General features: G+C 34.9%; 2 protein-coding genes across 2 annotated transcripts; one reads left to right on the top strand and one right to left on the bottom strand.

The window, feature by feature from the left end:
• The first annotated feature begins 11,781 nt into the window (after positions 1–11,781).
• LOC104729443 (transcription factor MYB73) lies at positions 11,782–13,259 on the top strand. Its single transcript, XM_010448380.2, has one exon. The coding sequence runs from the start codon at positions 12,091–12,093 to the stop codon at positions 13,048–13,050; it is 960 nt and encodes a 319-aa protein (XP_010446682.1). The 5' UTR covers positions 11,782–12,090; the 3' UTR covers positions 13,051–13,259.
• A 90-nt stretch (positions 13,260–13,349) lies between these two features.
• Positions 13,350–17,913, bottom strand: LOC104729442 (putative cadmium/zinc-transporting ATPase HMA1, chloroplastic). Its single transcript, XM_010448379.3, has 13 exons — positions 17,187–17,913; positions 16,929–17,079; positions 16,659–16,843; positions 16,409–16,555; positions 16,126–16,321; positions 15,884–15,996; positions 15,314–15,552; positions 14,856–14,961; positions 14,578–14,742; positions 14,219–14,435; positions 13,949–14,136; positions 13,777–13,863; positions 13,350–13,681 (listed from the first exon to the last, which is right to left on the bottom strand). The coding sequence occupies exons 1-13, from the start codon at positions 17,682–17,684 to the stop codon at positions 13,508–13,510; spliced, it is 2,466 nt and encodes an 821-aa protein (XP_010446681.1). The 5' UTR covers positions 17,685–17,913; the 3' UTR covers positions 13,350–13,507.
• Between the last annotated feature and the right edge of the window lie 451 nt (positions 17,914–18,364).

The following is an 18,364-nucleotide window of genomic DNA, read 5'->3' as shown; positions in this document are numbered from 1 at the left end:
TACTATTTTGTTTTTATTGATTTCATTACGGTTTCTGTAAATAAAGTTGGTTTCAATCGTCCGGAAGATTCTGCATTCAATTTCTTGTACGAAGTAATGATTTGTCTTCAAGCTATATGATTAAATGGAGGAAAAAATAGAATAACAATCCATAAAAAAAAATTAAAGACATATATATATATATTATATATATTCACGTTTTCTATATCAAAATTACATGTCTTGAGTTTGGATAAACCACCAAGTGGGTAAAATTTTTGTATAGCTTGAACGAAAAAGTGTATATGTTTATCAATAATTGGATTTACGAGTGCGCAGCGCACACACATGGTCCATATAACTCATCATTTTAGTCTCTCGTTATTTCCCTTTTTCCATACTTTCTTAACTATTTTAATATCTATTAAAACAGTTTCTTTTTGTAAAAGTTTGAGGTGATCTTCACCCACTCCCTTTATATAAATACAAAATTTCAAGCTGAAAAAGATTCAATAAAGTTTGATGAAAATACACTTTAATTATAATGAGTCCAACAGTAAAAGCCACAAACCCAGCCTTGTTAGTTGTTCTGTGGTGGACCATTAATTTACAATTAGATTTATCTTTTACGGAATTACTTATAAAAACTACATGCAAATCTACAAATCATAAACTTAGCGATATATTGAAAAAAAGAATCATAATTAATTCAATTATTTAAAGTTACTTAACAACCCATTTTCCACCTTCCAATCAAGTATCAGTGTAGCTCCCCTGCCAGAGTTCACTAATGCTTCTAATTCAATTTGGTCACTCTAAGTATATTTTAAGCATTTATTTATGGCATTGTTGTAACAAACGCTGCCATTCCTCATTTTCTTCTTCTAGCTTAGATAAAGATGACCTTGTTTTTGAGTATATTAAGTTGGTTTTGTTGTGTGAACTTATATGTTTTGTGGATATTGGGTTTGATTCTGCTTTTATTAGGTTAAAAATGGAACTGGAAAAGAGAAGGCACACAAATGGGGTCAAATCATATGATTTATATAGTTTAAAGGGTAAGGTATCGCTTTAGAAAATTCAATCAATGCTAGTCAGCCATTTGATATACTTCACAATCTGGCTTTTTTATTTCGTTTTCAACCATTCAGATTTTTTTCTTAAAGCATATTGAATGAAAACTCTTATATGTCATCATCATTTGTATATCTTTCACGACTATAAAAATCTTAGGGAAAAAAGAAAGATTTTGATGATCACACAAAATATCTAACTATTTGGAAGTAGAAACAAGTATGGGAGTTACAAACATCAATTAAACAAAAAGAAATGACTCTTGATCAGTCTTGACCTTGGAACTAGGATTTCTATTGCTCCTTTTAAGTAAGATGCAAAATGTATGAATTCCAACCATAGCTTTTTGCCTAATACATGGATCATGTTCCTCCTCCTCACATATTTGTTTATGCCAAATCATCAATAACAATTGAGTCAATGAATACAAAATATACATCTCGAGTGGGAACGGCACCGTGGTAAAAGTAGGTACTTAAAATCGATCATTACATACGTAATCCCCGAAACTCGTATCATTAATTATTCATTAAGCTTCAAAAATTGTCTATATATGCAAAGAAGTAGCTGTTGACTCCTCAAGTTGACTTGAAAATTACGGTCTATATATTATACTCCCGCGTTTTCAGAAAACAAGTAAATTTCATATCATATCTTTTGTCAATACAGTATACACTATACGATTATCATTATGGAACTAATATAATCATAATCCTCTTAAGTATTATGGTATGGGCCTTAAAGGCCTATTCTCTCATTGTTGTTAAAAACATGTGGTCGTTGCAACTTGAGCTAAATCTAGAAGAGAAAAGGGATAAAATCTACTTGTTAGGAGTTAGGACAAACAGTGGTGACAAGTAAAATAACCAAACAAAATTGCCCAAAATATTGGGCTTTTTAAGGCTTACAATCGTAATTACGGCCTTTCCTTTTTTATGACAATTAAATTTTATTTTTAATTCCGAGCGGCGAGCACTACTACAAAACAAAGACTTGCTACCGTTTCCGGTGGACTTTTTTTTTTGGGGTTTAAATAGAATCTTAATTTATTACCAATATACTATTATTCGTTCATATGAATGTTAGCTTCTGCGAATGACGACATCCGACAGAGTCACTGTCAGCTTTATTCCCAAATTATCTATAAACTATTTTTTTAAGTGGACAATTTGTTTAGCAGAGTGGTTGTAAAATTTTCATAGCTACATCAGATTCTTTTCTTTTATGTTGATAGCTACATTTCATGTATTTATTTTTGTCCAAGTCCCATGCGATGTATATATATTACCTATTTACCTGCAAAATTTATTTATGTTTTACATTACATAATTTATATGTATTACATAATTTGTATAATACATGAAAATATATTTACGTTACAAAAAAAAAAAAAAAAAAATTACGTTACAGTATATTGTGATTTAGCTTACATTTGGAAAATAAGAGAATCGGTAAACGCAATTTGGAGTCAGCAAGCAAACGCAATCTGTTATATTTTGGTGGCATACTTATAAATAACGCAACTATATATATACTACTATATTTATAAACTGACGTTTTGCGAACCCTGAATGATGTGGTTAATATTATAACGAAACTCCACTATCTCTGTATAACAAAGCAATGGATCATCACTAACCTTGTTTTGTCGAATAAAATATGAAGGATTCTTTATAAACTACTTCGGCCCGAAGCATTCTTTCGTTTTTTTTTTTTTAGTAAAAAAGAGCTGAAAAGGGCAAACCAAACTAAACTAGCTAGAGCTAACACTTACATATAATTATCGGCTCATGCGGGGTACGATTAGTAGCCTAGCTATATCACCACTCTCATTCATGTACATTTTTTCCTGTTGGTTTCTGTTACATAAAGCCTTACTGTTACAGTTGTAAAAAAAATTAAAAAAATAAATAAAAAAGTGACTGTTACTAATAATTTCAAAAGGTTATTTTAATACATCTCGAAAGTGAAAAAATAGATCACACTGTTTAATTTCCTGAGCGAATCTTCCTTGTTGCCATGAATCAATCATGATGGATCGTGAACGGTCTAATATCTAAACCACATAATCGACACGCGTCTAAGAATGTGGGCATGTATTCCACGTGCCCTTTTGGCCTTACTGACCAAATAATTCAAAACATTTAGTGGCCGGTGTGGGTTAATTCTTTCTGTTTTCTTTGACTAAAACGTTTTCAAATAGTAAGTATAAAAACTTTTTTTTTTTTTTTTTTTTTTTTTTTTTTAACTTTTCTATTAATATTAGTAATGATAATGGGCCTACCACTAATGGGCTCGGCCTTGGAATTAATTACAAAGGTCCAGCAGTTACAAAAAAGAGAAAACGGCGGTCGATGCCTTCGCCGGAAAAACGATCGGATCCTGCTGAATGACCTGAAATAGAAGCTTGAACAGGAACGCCGGTGGTTGCAGGATCCACGGCTTTGCGGCGGATACATCAAATCGAAACCCTTGACATCCGCAACCAAACTCTGTCTCAGGTTCTTCTCCGGTGTACTGCTTGACCCGCTACAGATCCTCCAACAAGTTCAAACCACCAATGACAGGCTCCGCGAAGACAGGTCCCGTGCCTAGCAACCCGCTCACTCAGATCTAACACGCCTCTTCCAGCTCCGGCAACCACCGCAACCTCCAGGTAGGTTTGCTTCAATCCGGTCTAGTGGACACAAAATCATGGCGATTTACAGAGGATGATGGCTCAATCCATCTTCCATAAACCGGATCCCATGATAGCCCCTAAGGATGTCAAACATCTAGGTTAACCACCGCAACAATGCAACAATACCCTCCTGCCCTCCTCCGACTTCCGCCGCAACCGCAGCTTCTGGCGGATGGGTGAACCAAGGGAAAAGCTCCACCGCGACCAAACGCGGCTTGATCTAGAAGCTTCCCGACCATCCAAACCGAAGCCACAGTTGCATCAGAGGAAGACAAACCACGCCTTTGTTGCCGGAGATGCAAACCACCCACCACTGCCTTCCCCTTGTAGATCCAAGACCCACAATGAAGAACCGCCCAAACTTACCTGTCAAAGAAGCCAACCCCAACTGAGAAGTAACGCCTCGACTGGACGGAGAGAAGTCAAGATCCAGTGAGAGAAACACCAGATCTGACTACCAGAGTTCACCGAAGAGAAGCCGCGGCTCTCACTTCTCACCAAAGCCAACAAACCCTTCGGCGAGTCCCAACATACAAAGTCTTCCACCCAGATCTGCCAAATCCAGCCACAAACAAACGCTGCCGTCCTCAAGCAAGTCCGTCGAGCCTTCACTAGCAGACACCTCCCAAAGAAGACTCCGCTTCACGCGCCTAGACATCGCCGGAAACCACCAACAAGAGAATCATATCAGAGACGAAGGACCACCTCACAGAGGGTGACGATGACAGTAGAAGCAGGTAAGAAAAGAGGAGAACAAAAGCCCTCTCCGGTGCCGGGAGGGCAACTGGAGAGGCGGCGGCTCAAAACTAGGTTTAGGTTTTTAGAAAGAAGGTGGAGAGAAAAAAAGAGGAGAGAGAGAAAAAACTCTAGTTAGTGTTTAAGTATAAAAACTTATAATGCATATTGTTAGATTACTACTAGTAATAATAGTATTTCCCCTTGCGCATTATATAAACAGATCTGTATAGGTTAAAAATATATATATATAGTATAAAACTAAAGTCGTTCAAAAAGGTTACGTAACCAATATGACATGCGAAGAATTAAACAGAAAAAAAAAAAAAAATTACTGAGTTATATGATCAGAATAATTTGGTTATACAAGATCATCGTTAAAATGTTTCATCACTGACATTATGCATATGAACTAAAACAATAACGTTTGACAAAAAAAAAAAAAAACTAAAACAATAACAAAAAAAAAAGTCAGTAAAATTATTTAAAACACACAGACACTGCAAAATAAGGTTGATAACACCTTTTTGAGTACACCAATCGAATTCGGTAGACCAAAATATCGAGACTGCGAAGACTTACCATCGTCGATATCATACAACAACACAATTAATTTATTAAAGGTAAACACTTATCTATATTGACCCCTCGCCTAGAAAGTAGGAAGATAACTTGGCCATATATATATAGCACACCACACTACACACTTATCGGTAGTAGCATCATCGCGCGTCTTATTGACCAAAACCCAAGCACAACATTACATACTTGTGTTTGACTTTGTGTGTTTTAAATTGAACCTTTGTTTGGGTATTGTGGTCAAAATAAATGCACAAAACGACTTTATAATACAATGAGAGCAATCTTCAAAGTGCAAATCTATTTATAAGTAAAATATTAGTCCCATGACTAGAGAGTACGTAATACAAAAACACACACATAATTTCCAAATTTATGTAACGCAGTTTTACTTATTCCGTAAAGCATCGTCTTTAATTTTGTATAAAAAAAAAATGTTCGTTATTAATCCCATGATTCATCTCAAACCATTGAATAAGTTTTTCTTTTTTGAGTATACAAAAATAGTCACAAGTTTGGATCATTATAAGGGAAGTAGTACCAATAGAGAGGAAGAATAAATTGAAAAGAAGAAGATAAGGGTTGGTTGGCATCAAAGTTTTCACGTGTGTCGTCGTATCAATAAAACACAACAACCATATCAAAGTGCCAAGATCTCTTTCTTCACAGTTCCAAGATTTTTCATAACCCTTCCAAATTTTTATATTTATACCCTTCCGTACCACGCCAAAGTATACGACTTTCGTGTGGTCAAATTTGTCCGCCTCATTTTTTTATTTTATTTTATTTTTATTTCTTTGAGTGTATTTGTCGGAGCGGTGAGAAACAAGTCGCACGTGTGTCTGCTTCAACCGCGTCTTCACCGTCACGTGATTATTCTTTTCTTGCACGTGCCTTCTGCCTTTGAAAGTGATACTATAATTTTTATTTATTTGTTGCCAAAATATTTTGCTACGAGCAAACAAAAAAAAAAGATCCAACGGATGAAAATACTAACAACTGTCTCCCATCCTACGATCAATAATTTGCTACATGCATAATACAAATTATACAATGGTCAAATGACTCTAATCGAACTACATTTTGTATTATTTTTTAAAAGTTGAAGAATAATTAGAAACAAGAGGAGTAATGATTTGTGTTTTTTTAATCAATTATAATTTTGTAGTAAAGTAATTATTTTAGTTAACTTGCATATACCTTTTTTTTTTTAACATGCATATACATTACATATTTTGTGGGTAAGAAAAACTAATTACACTCCATACATATATTTTAATTCGATTTTCAGTCTACATTATCTTTTAATATGAACTTACACCTTTTGAAGTCTTGTACACGTCGAAACATTTTGTGTCCACTCGTTTGATGACAACATTTATAAAACTAATCGATGAAAAAATCAAAAGGAATCGTTTCCTTAAATGATTGAATCTCATGAATCTTTAGTTTCTTAAACAAAGAAAATATATAAAACGGTCACCTAAATAATACTCCCTCCATTTCATAATATAAGATGTTTTAGAAAATATTTTTGTTTCATAATATAGGATGTTTTCACTTTCTATGCAACTTTTAGATTAATTTAATACTTTCTATTATGCAGTCTTGTTTATAATTGGTTGAACTTTTTAAAAATAGTTATTTCTTAATATGCGTGTTTTACTCAAAACATCCTATATTTTGAAACGGAGGGAGTATTCCATCTCTTGGACGAAGAAGAAGAACTCGTGGATCGGTATTGGTTAGGTCCTCGTTACAAGATATTCCAGACAGTATCGTTGCAACAAATCTCTGGTTTTTGGATTACTAGATTTCCGAATATTAATTATGGAACTAATAATAATATGCATTGAACATTCATATGATTGGTCTCACTCAAAACATACGCTGAACCTAGAACAATGTTATACTATAAGATTATAAGCTATTTTGGGAAAATTTCCATTCCAAGGCAAGACACCATCCCATATGACTCACATGCATTTTTCTTCCCCGAAAAAAGTAGAGACTACGTTTCAGTGGATGGAACAGTATTTTCTATATTCATGTTATAAGTAAATACTGGCCTGGTTTGGTATTTTTACGTTGGCTAGTTGTAAATTTCCCCACTAAAATGTTATTTTCATGTGATATATAATACCCTATATACTATGTACTTCTTTATGTACTCTTTGAAGCTATATAATTTTTAATACTGTATGCCGTGCTAATTAAGGTGTTTGAATATATTATTTGGCGCACTAATTAATTAATTCTTTCGTGAGCCAAAACCACAAAACCAAAACCATCAAATTTGTTTTTAACACTTAGTCAATACCTTTGAAAATTGACATAAATTGCTTTCAGTTATCTCAACTAAAACCCACGAAAAAGTATGTTTCTTAACATTAAGAAACTTTGATTTGAATTGGTTTGGTTATAAAACTAGTCACCATTACATTTTGTAACATTTTTGTCTAAGATTGAATTAGTAGTATATGTTAGAGCTATAAATTATTCAACAAATTAAGTGATTGATAGGAAGAAGAGCTAAAACTAATATACGTAAGAGAATAAATTAGGTAACAGGTACGATGTACCTAAAACGGAAGATCTCTTATTACGTACCGTATCTCCATTAATTACACAGTTTTGTCCATCGGTCTCCCTTGGTTCACTCAATGAATTATATCGGCTAATACTATATACTAGTTAACACTTAACACTAATTAAACAATTAATTGTGTGACCGAATCTTATCCTTCTTTTTTTTTTTTTTTTTTTCCTCTTTCCGCTTTCTCAATGCTAGCTTAGCTTGAATCATTAAAAATAAAAATTAAAGAGTGACACAAGAAGAGTAGGAAGGTCGCAAGAAACTTCCCTTGGCATCGGAGCATGTGCCCTCGTGCTCTCTGCAGGACACGGCTGGATTAGTTGTTTACCGGTGCCGTACACCTTGACAGATCCCCCCAATTTTAATTAGTATTATTCTAAGTTACATTCAGACTGTAGATTTGTTTATTCCCTGCGGTTCAAACGTAACTTTGGTCATTTTTGCTGAAACAATGCGACAGATTTGGAATTGGTTTAAAGTTATTTACATAAATCATTGGCTAATGTATAATAAGATCTCGATTAGTTGACATCATATTGACTGTTTTTTATACTATACAGTGGTGGTTGATATGCATATTTGTTGAATCATGCATATCATATCAAATTGACCACAACCTAAATAAAACAAATCTGATGGTTAAAAAATGACTTGTGAACAGTTGGTTGGTTACATAATCCATTTTGGAGCAAAATAAAAATAATAAATGGAGAAATGCAGTTAATATCTTTATTCGAATACAATTCTTTGGGTCTCAATTAAACAAAACATAGTTGACTATGATTTATTCAAGGAACTCAACACGACCCTCCAATCCTATGTATTAAGTTTCCTCACATATATGATAATATTGAACATGATATTATACGAATTTGTTCAAAAGGGAGGCACAGAGATTTACAGCCTGTCTTCTCTCTTTTTATTTATTTAATTAATTAAGCAAATAAAATTATTTAAAAGTGGTAACGATCAGCCCTTCCGATCTATCTTTGTCGTTTTCCGCCACGTATGCAAACTGTCTCTTTTTATTATTTTTCTTTTAAGAGATCGGCAAAATATCCAAAAAATAATAATAATGAAAACTATTTTTTATTTGTTGAAAAAGAAAAAAAATAAAAATAATGGCAAACAGGCTGGCTTCCTCAGTCAAAAAAGTCACCCGAATCGAACCAAAACAAAAAACAAAACCTCATACCTAACCGTTGTTTACTTCATCCTTATCCTTCCTCTTCTTTCTTTTCTTTTCGTTTTTACATATTACTCCCTCCGTTCTAATTTAGTTATCGTTCTAGGATTTAATTTTTGTTTTATATTAGTTGTTATTTTAGATTTTCAATGCAGATGTTTGATGAATATTTCAATCTTATCCCTGCTGCTTTAAAGTTTCAACCAATAAAAAAATTATAAAATATATTAATAAAGGGCAAAACATAAAATTTAATAGTTTCCTTAATTTATATGCAAAAACCTTAAACGACAGTTAAATTAGAACGGAGAGAGTATTACTATACACACATTCTTCTTTTTTACCATATTACTTCAATTATTGTTGTTTATCAAACGGTTTTGCTCCACGAGTTTATCAAACGGTTTTGCGAATTGTGTTGAGTTTTTTTTTTTACTAACATTTTAGTATAAAGTAAAATGGACTCTAGTATAAAGTAAATATTAGTATACACATCACCATACAATAATATATGCATAACATTATACTATTATGAATGGTAAATTCAGATCATAGTACGAAGTAATATGGACAAATAATTAAAATTGTTTTAATAATATTTTTTTTATCATAATTAGTAATAACTATTAGAAGATGTTTTTAAAATCATAATCTATTATTTCGATTATCTCATAACATAGTTTCAAAATTAAATTTAAGATTAGAATTACAAATCAAAATCTATTATTTTTGTTGTTGAGATAAATGGTTGATTTAAAAAGAAAATTAGTTTTTTAAGATTGAAGAAAAGCCACTCTAGTTTTTTTTTTAGAATGTGATTTTTTATTTTGTGGGTTTTTAATAATTATGAATGATCATATGTATACACATTTTTCAAAAATACAAAGAAATACAAGTTTTAATCAATGAGAACAAAACACTCTGATCCAACTCTAGTTAAAAGCATATTTTAATTCAACTTTCATTTTTGGTATGAAGTTGATATGGAGGTTTTAAGGAGTAAACTGAAAAAATCGGACCAATAATATAATTCACACACTATGCAGTTTCTTTTTCAATTGCAGACTAGTATGAAATTTTATAGTATGGAGTAGTGCATACTGGTCTGGAATGGTGAATTTACTACAGACTGATCCGACTTTAATCCGGTCCGGAGCAGACAACCATTCACAAACTATATACGAAAACCAAAAAAAACATTGAAGGCAAGTTGGATATTTTGCATGTTCGTTTCTTATCTTCGTGAAAAAATAATCTACGAATCTCATTTCATGTGTACAGAGGCAAACTAGATATTTGCATAAAGAGAGCTTGTTTTTAGATATTTTTGAATCTACACTTTTTAGATATTTCTTTTTTACCTATCTCAGTTTGTTAGGTTTTACTTTCTCTGCCAATTACACTTTTGTGTTAGTGAAAAAAAAAGTTACTACACTACACATCCTGAAAAAGTCCCTATTTATTATCCTATCCCACACGCTCAATTACCTACCTACGCGTACCATTTGATTTCTGGTTAAATGAGCTCAACCGGTTTTTAAAAAAATATCTTGGTCGTTTCCTGTAAATGGATCATGACATTAGGTTTTTAAACCTTAATAACACCATTGTAAAACTATCACATTCACTTGTGATTTCTAGTTACATGTATGTAGGTAGCTAGACGCCTAGAAGCTTTGCTGTCTACGACTACAACGTCTAACATTATTTTCACCGACAGAATTTACATCTTAAGCAAAATTCTGGATATTTGGAACATCGTTTATTTATATATAACCACACACATCAACACACAAAGAGATAGACAATGACATGTAACAAACAGTGTGTAAAATATTGAAAAATACGTATCAAAAAGACTTCTATTCTGTCCATAAACTAAAAAAACTTTCGGCTATTTTTTATTGACTTCTTTGTAGTCTTTTTTTTTTTGGGTTGCACTTACTATTTTTATTTTAAAAGCAACATTTTTTTCTAATATTTTTTTTTTGATATCAACACTTACAAGCTTTTTTTTTACCAAATTTTGAATTTGATGTATACCAAAAAATAGCATTAATTCGTATACAATGCAATTCTTGAATTCATTTTTTTCTACTATAATTTGTATCAAAGTTTTACAAATTAAAATTTTGTCAAAAACGTATGAAAATTGTAAACCTTCATAAAAGTTAAGAAATAATATCAAAAAAGGAAATATGAATTTTTTTTTTTTTTTTTTCTAAACGTAGAAGTTAACTACTTTGTGAGTGTCACTGATTTGCTTTTAAAGAAGGAAAATGAAATGATTGGGTTAAAAACGCTCCACCTGTTAAACAGAGAGTGGAACTAACGCTCCTTTTGTACCATTCAAGCGTACCTCTTTTATTTTATTATTTTTATTATTATAAACAAAAAGCAAATCTCACAAACTCAATTTGACACGTGTCAATATACAGCTGTATCCCAAGTCCCCAACCGTTTTTCCTGGAAGATTCTCTCTCTCCTCGGAATCAATCATAAACGCTGATCGCCCTAAACGCTTTTCTAATCGCCGACGTGTTTTTTTCTTCTTTTTAATAAATAAAATAAAATATCTTCTGTTTGTAATGATACAAAACGCAACAATCTTGATTTAAAACTTTGTAGACCGCTTGCTTATTAGAGTGTGTAAGACCAAATTTATGACTATTCTATATACACATAAAATTGTTTTTTTCTTCTTCTTGGAATATTTGACTTAGGAAAACAAGTAAATATGGATATATAAGATAACTGCCATATAAAAATTAAATTATTCAACGTTTAAATCAATAACTCCTAACAATATTTTTTTTTTCTGACTGAATTAGTCAAAATCGTTAATGAGAGTAACGACCATAGTTATATCCGTTTAACACTGATCAAATCTCTTTTATTTATAGTCAAAACGGTTTTTATTTTTCTTAACAAATAAAATTATAAAAATTCGTTTCAAGAACATTTATGCAGTTAAGAAATAGTTACACAGTGCAGAGTTTTCTCAACTATAATAACTTAAAAAAAAAATATAGTTTCTGTTTTAAAAAAGCGATAAGAAAAGATTAACCGGTTGAACCGGTTACCCTTTTGTGCCCACTCCCTTGTCGTATAAATACTCTCTCTTCTTACTCTTATCCTCTTAAAACCTTTTCTTTCCAACACATTAAAAAAAAAAAACTCCTAACGACCAAAAAAAAAAAAAAGACAGAGGACGCGTGAGAAACCAAAAAAAGAAGAACAGAACAAAAAGATCCGGCAGCGATGTCAAACCCGATGACCCGAAAGAATATGGAGAGGATTAAAGGTCCATGGAGTCCAGAAGAAGACGATCTGTTACAGAGGCTGGTTCAAAAACACGGTCCGAGGAACTGGTCTTTGATTAGCAAATCAATCCCTGGACGTTCCGGCAAATCTTGTCGTCTCCGTTGGTGTAACCAGCTATCTCCGGAGGTTGAGCACCGTGCTTTTTCTCAGGAAGAAGACGATACCATTATTCGAGCTCACGCTCGGTTCGGTAACAAGTGGGCTACCATCTCTCGTCTCCTCAATGGACGAACCGACAACGCGATCAAGAACCATTGGAACTCGACGCTCAAGCGTAAATGCAGCGTCGAAGGGCAAAGTTGCGATTTTGGTGGTAATGGAGGGTACGATGGTAATTTAGGAGAGGAGCAGCCGTTGAAACGTACGGCGAGTGGTGGTGGTGTGTCCACTGGGTTGTACATGAGTCCCGGGAGTCCATCGGGATCTGACGTCAGCGAGCAATCTAGTGGCCAAGGCCAACAACAACACGTGTTTAAACCGACGGTTAGATCTGAGGTGACGGCGTCATCGTCCGGTGAAGATCCGCCGACTTATCTTAGCTTGTCTCTCCCTTGGACTGAGGAGACGGTTCGAGTCAACGAGGCACCGGAACTAAACCAGAATACGGTTATGAACGGTGGTTACACGGCGGAGCTGTTTCCGGTTAGGAAAGAAGAGGAAGTAGAAGTAGAGGAAGATCCCAAAGGGATATCTGGTGGATTTGGTGGTGAATTCATGACGGTGGTTCAAGATATGATCAGGACGGAGGTCAGGAGTTACATGGCGGATTTACAGCGAGGGAACATCGGTGGTTCCGGCGGAGGAAGTAGCTCGTGTATGCCGCAAAGTGTAAACAGCCGCCGTGTCGGGTTTAGAGAGTTTATAGTGAACCAAATCGGGATTGGGAAGATGGAGTAGTAGTAGTGAGTGAGTGAAAAAAGAACAAGTTTGAAGTTTTTTTCCCTCTGTTTCTCGGGAAAATAAAAAAAAAAGTTTCAGGCTTTTCAATGTATAGAGAGCCACAGCCAGTAGTAGAGACGAAAGAAGAAGGAAAGCGAATCAAAAAAATCTTTTGTATGGTCTTTCGTGATTCAATTAAAACCAAAGCAAGATCATTTAACAACAAACAACAATATTGCCAGTTTTTTTTTTTTTTTATTACAAAACAAAAAGTCAAAACTTATTCTATGGGTTTGTTACTAGGGGAGACGGACACAAACCAAAAGGAGTAAATTTATTCACGTGACATTAAAATCACCTGAAGCAACCAGTCGAAACGAAACATATATATACGATTGATGATGTTTCATATAAGCGATCATACAATACAGTTTCATGTTTCTGCATAATTAGACAAAAGGACAACAAGTTACCCCTAATGTGAAGGCTCTGCAGAGCTTAAACTGTTGCTGCTGCTACTGATGGGATCTTGTGAGCTTAACTTGCTGATTAGATGAGATATATCTTGTTTCCACGACCATGATGGATCGTTCAGACCTCGTACTGAGTTTAGGCACACCAAAAGAGTCCCACCTTCATGTAATAGTACCTATGATCAAAATCCAGCAAAAAATGCAGATCAGCGGGTTACGTGTCAGGTAAATGATGGAATACAAAGCTTCTAGAGGGTATTAGTTTGCTTACCGTCAACCACAACGGAACAAACCCTAAAACTGAGGGGAGAGCGGCTAAGAATATCGATGTTAACGCAAGAGCTACGTTTTGCTTAACCTGCAACATGATAAACACTTGATAAATTTGACAATCTTACATCTGATATTGGTTACGAACAAAGATTTTTTTTTCTTTTATCTACCAATGATGTTGTCTGGCGGGATTTTGCGACACAGAAAGGAACACCGGTGATGTTGTCCCGAAGAAGTAAGATGTCAGCAACAGCAATCGCAGTGGCACTTGCACGTTGAGCAAGAACAATCCCCACGGTTGCAGCTGCTAGAGCTGGAGCATCATTAATCCCTTCTCCTACCATAATTAAACCTCCACCTAACAAAAATCATCACACTCTGAATTCTCAGCTTATTGATAGATGTTTTTGATTGGTGACTATGTCGAGAGTAATGATTACCTGCTTCCCGAGCAAAATTCTTTATGTGATTTAGCTTATCCTCTGGCTTTAGGTTGCAGTAGACTTCGGTAATACCAACTGTGTTTGCAACTCTCCAAGCACTTGAATCATGGTCCCCAGTTAACATCATTACTCGGAGTCTGGCCCAGTTTTTAAGTTCTGCTATAACTCCTGACACCCCTGGACGAGGCTGATCTTCGAGGTGAATCAATGTTACCTGGATAAATTTAGTTGCAAGGCTCATAAATTTCAGTGATACAGAATCGTATATGGACAAATACATGGTCAGACATTGAAATTACTGACTGTGATGTAGGAAAGTCTTTTTTGGACCACCAAACCTTTTTGTCGTAACATACCTTTTGATCAACAGAAAGAGCGGCATGAACAAAGTCTTTTCCATACAAAGAGGCGTTTACAGCATCCTTGATCTGTTTAGACTCATCTTCAGATTTGAAAAGCGAGGTAATAAACTCTATAGAACCAAGTGATGCTTGTTGTAATCTACTCTCTTCAGCTACTGACTATTACAAAGCCAAAAATGCAATGAGAGACGACATCAGATACTTGAGAATAAAAGCCAGAAAGATACACACATCACACATACTATAAAAACTAGTAAATAACTGTCTTGCACCTTAACACCATTTACAGTAGCAGTAAGGCCTCTGCCAGGAAAATATTCGAAGCTTTCAACAAAAACAGAAGGAAGGTCTTTACCTACACTGTGGTTTACCACAGCTCTGCAGTAAGATCAAATGTGTCAGAAACACCAGAAATAGCTACAGTACTCATAAATCTCAAATTCATACCAGACCAAGCATCATTTAAACGAATGAGCCAGTCTAAAAACCAGAGAGAGAGAGCTTCATCGCGTTAAAAGTTACTTTATGCCCCTTCTGTTCGTGGTGATCGAATAGAAATAAGAAACGGTTCTAGATGTAGGACTAAATTTGTTAACATCAACATATTACCCAAAATGAGATGTAGAACTTTGCAATGTGAATGATAGGAGGACATATGTAAAACTTGAATAGTTCTAGAGTTTTAGATAAATAAGTTGTACACTAGCAATTGATGTTTAACAAGCAATACCTTCCAATAGGATGCGTGGTTCCCTTTTCCATGGCAGCCGCTACTGCAAGAGCTTCTTTTTCACAAGTTGGAACACAGCAAGTTGTTACACTTGCATTATTTCTTCCTTGGTGCCCATAAATGGGTTCAATTGCTTTGCAAGTAAGGCCGCCAGTTGTTAAGGTCCCTGTTTTGTCAAAAGCAACAGTATGGCAAGACGCCAGAGCATCTAGAACCTGTGCACCTTTCAGCAATATTCCCTATAAAAGTTACACAGTAGGGTTACACACTTACAATCAGATTTGGAAAAAAGGAACTAAATACTAATGATATCAAACAGCTGGTTGAACTAAAAGAAAGATAGTAGTCTACACTGATGAGACGACGTTATTGCATATGTACCATTAGGCACCATTCAGTCCTAACTATTGTCAGATCACATAAGAATCTTTGGCTTATACAGCTTAATCTGCTACAAGAGAGCATATACAAACCACTCAAAATTGCATTTCTGCACAGTGCAAGAAAGCTAAGATACACATTCTACTTTCTGTAACTAAGCTGTGGTCACATAGAGTACTTGAACAATACCTTTCTTGCACAGGAACTAATAGCAGTAGCGTAAGCCAATGGAGCTACGGCCAGAGCACATGGTGATGCGGCCACCATAAGTCCCAATGCTCTGTAAACAGATCCTCTGCACGCTGTATAATGAAAGTGATATATCTTATTAAATAACAAGAATAGTTTGTTACATCAACGAAGATTCAGTCTGTGATTCACCGAGTAAAAATGGTTATGTTAAAAAGGGTGAACATGACCCTGACATCTACCTGCAGTGCTGAGAAAAGGCCACTTGAACAAAAATGGACCAAGGAAGGCTATAGCAAGTGACAAAACAACCACCACCTTGCTGTAATTCTCGCCAAACTCATCCAGCCATCTCTGAAGTTTGGGTTTATTAGAATGTGCTTCCTCGGTCAACTGTACAATCTTGTTAAGCGTCGAATCATTCCATGCTTTCGTAGCCTGATTTAGAAATTCCATGAAATAAGTTAAGCTTGAGGTTTCCACATAAGAGGCAAGCCAAAGCAATGAGCATATGATTAAAAATACCTTCACAATCATTCTGCCATCCAAATTTCTTGCACCACCAGGCACTCTATCTCCAGCTTTTGCCTCCAACGGCTTGACTTCCCCAGTCAAGTGCTCAATTGTTATGGTAGCACTACCTTGGTAGACTTCGCAATCTACTGGCACAATCTAGATAACAAAAAATTTCCATTACTTAACAGCCGTGATTATAACACCAGTAAACATATCTATAGTTTCAAGTAATGAAGGCAAATAGAAAAGTTTCACAGACCTCACCAGTTCCAACCAAAATATAGGATCCAACTTCTACACTGTGCACAGGAACGCTTTTGTACGACAAATCAGAAATATTTGGAACATTGCCATTTTTCACTTCGATCAACAGTGCAGAATCCGGATTACTCTCTTTCAACTCTTTAACATCCACCATTGAACGACTTGTGAAGAACTCCTCGGCTGAAGAAAAAACAACAAGACAAAGGAGGCTCAAATCTCCGGCGGCATGATAACATTAACAATGACAAATCCCTAGAGTTCTGACCAATGTGAGCAAGATTAAACATGGCTAGAAGCAATCCTCCTTCCAAAGCATTCCCCATAAACACAGATGCAAAAGCCGCAAGTGCCATCAAGACATGAATGTTCACTTTTCCTCCTGCTATATCCATAAGTGCGTCGAGAGATGCTGAAACCTGACAAAAGCCATTGAACCAAAATCGCTTAAATCGCCTAAATAAACTAAAAGATCTAACAACGAGCTTCATAGTAGAGAGAGAGAGGGTATAGAAGAAACCCTTACTCCAACAAGAGGGAAACCAACAATCATGAACGCGTTCTGAAGAGACTTAATGTAAGGTTTAGGAACAAGGTAAGGACACGCGGCGGCAGCTAAGAACATTACGGCGGAGGAGCAACAAAGATGAAGATGCTCCCTGAGAAAATTAGCCAATCGAACCCATCCGATTGCTTTAGCGAATCCGAACAACACCTTCTGTGGTTTACTCTCCGCTTTCAATTCCACAGAACAACATCCGTGTTGATGGTGATGGTTGTGATGGTGATGGTGATGATTTTGCTCGTCGTCATGATGATGATCGTGATGGTGGTCTTCGACAGCACGTAGTCGAATCGACCGCGGCGGAAGACTAAGTGAGGCAGAGATACGAAGAGGGAGTGGTTTTTGACGGAGAAGAGGAATTGAGAACGAGTTAATTCGAGCGAGTCGGAGAGTAGATAAACCGCGACGATAAGGGAATCTAGTAAGAGAAGAAGAGCGAGTAAGAGCAGCAGGTTCCATAGTCAACGAATTTGATCTCAAGCGTATTTTTTCATGCCACCATTGATTCTGATCTTGCGAACTCTGTAACAGAGTCGTCTTTGGTGAAAAGGAGGAAAGAAGAATATAACAGAGAGCGTAGCGAAACAATATATAAATTATTCCGATAATATTAGCCACATAAATAATCTCTCATCTCATACACCTTTTTTTTTTTTTTTTTTTTTTAATTCATGTATTATTGAATATTACTAGTATTATTATTATACTAGGATTTAGGGCTGGGCAAAATAACCGATAACCAAATAACCGACCGAAACCGAACCGAAAAAAACCAAACCGAACCGAACCGAAATTCTTCAAATACCCGAATGGTTAGTAAAAATCTATATCCAAACTAACTGAAACCGAACCGAACCGAACCGACAATTAAATGGTTAACCGAAATATCCGAAAACCTAGAAGATATCAAATATTATATACTTAATATTATGCAAAACTATAAAATAAACTTAAAATATAAATTATTTCTAGATTCAAAACAATTAAATATTTTAAATAATCAATATATGTAAATGTTATTATTTTGAATTTACAAAGTTAAATACTATTTTGTAAAATTAAATCCATATTTTTCCCTTTTTTGTATTTTTGTTATTGTATATTTGGTTAATTTTGGTTATATTCGGTTAGTTTTGGTT

This window comes from Camelina sativa, chromosome 12 (assembly GCF_030686135.1).
Source record: "Camelina sativa cultivar CO46 ecotype springtype chromosome 12, ASM3068613v1".
Taxonomy (NCBI): domain Eukaryota; kingdom Viridiplantae; phylum Streptophyta; class Magnoliopsida; order Brassicales; family Brassicaceae; genus Camelina; species Camelina sativa.
Note: the sequence above shows the minus strand (reverse complement) of the source record. Positions and strands in the feature narration are given on the sequence as shown.

Excerpts from the sequence above, each read along its gene's own strand:
- LOC104729443 (XM_010448380.2), top strand. The coding sequence starts at position 12,091 with ATGTCAAACCCGATGACCCGAAAGAATATGGAGAGGATTAAAGGTCCA.
- LOC104729442 (XM_010448379.3), bottom strand. The coding sequence starts at position 17,684 with ATGGAACCTGCTGCTCTTACTCGCTCTTCTTCTCTTACTAGATTCCCT. Across the intron at positions 16,556-16,658 it reads TTTTGGTTGGAACTGGTGAG|ATTGTGCCAGTAGATTGCGA; the intron begins GTCTGTGAAACT and ends TTTGTTATCTAG. Across the intron at positions 15,997-16,125 it reads GCCTTTTCTCAGCACTGCAG|CGTGCAGAGGATCTGTTTAC; the intron begins GTAGATGTCAGG and ends TTCATTATACAG.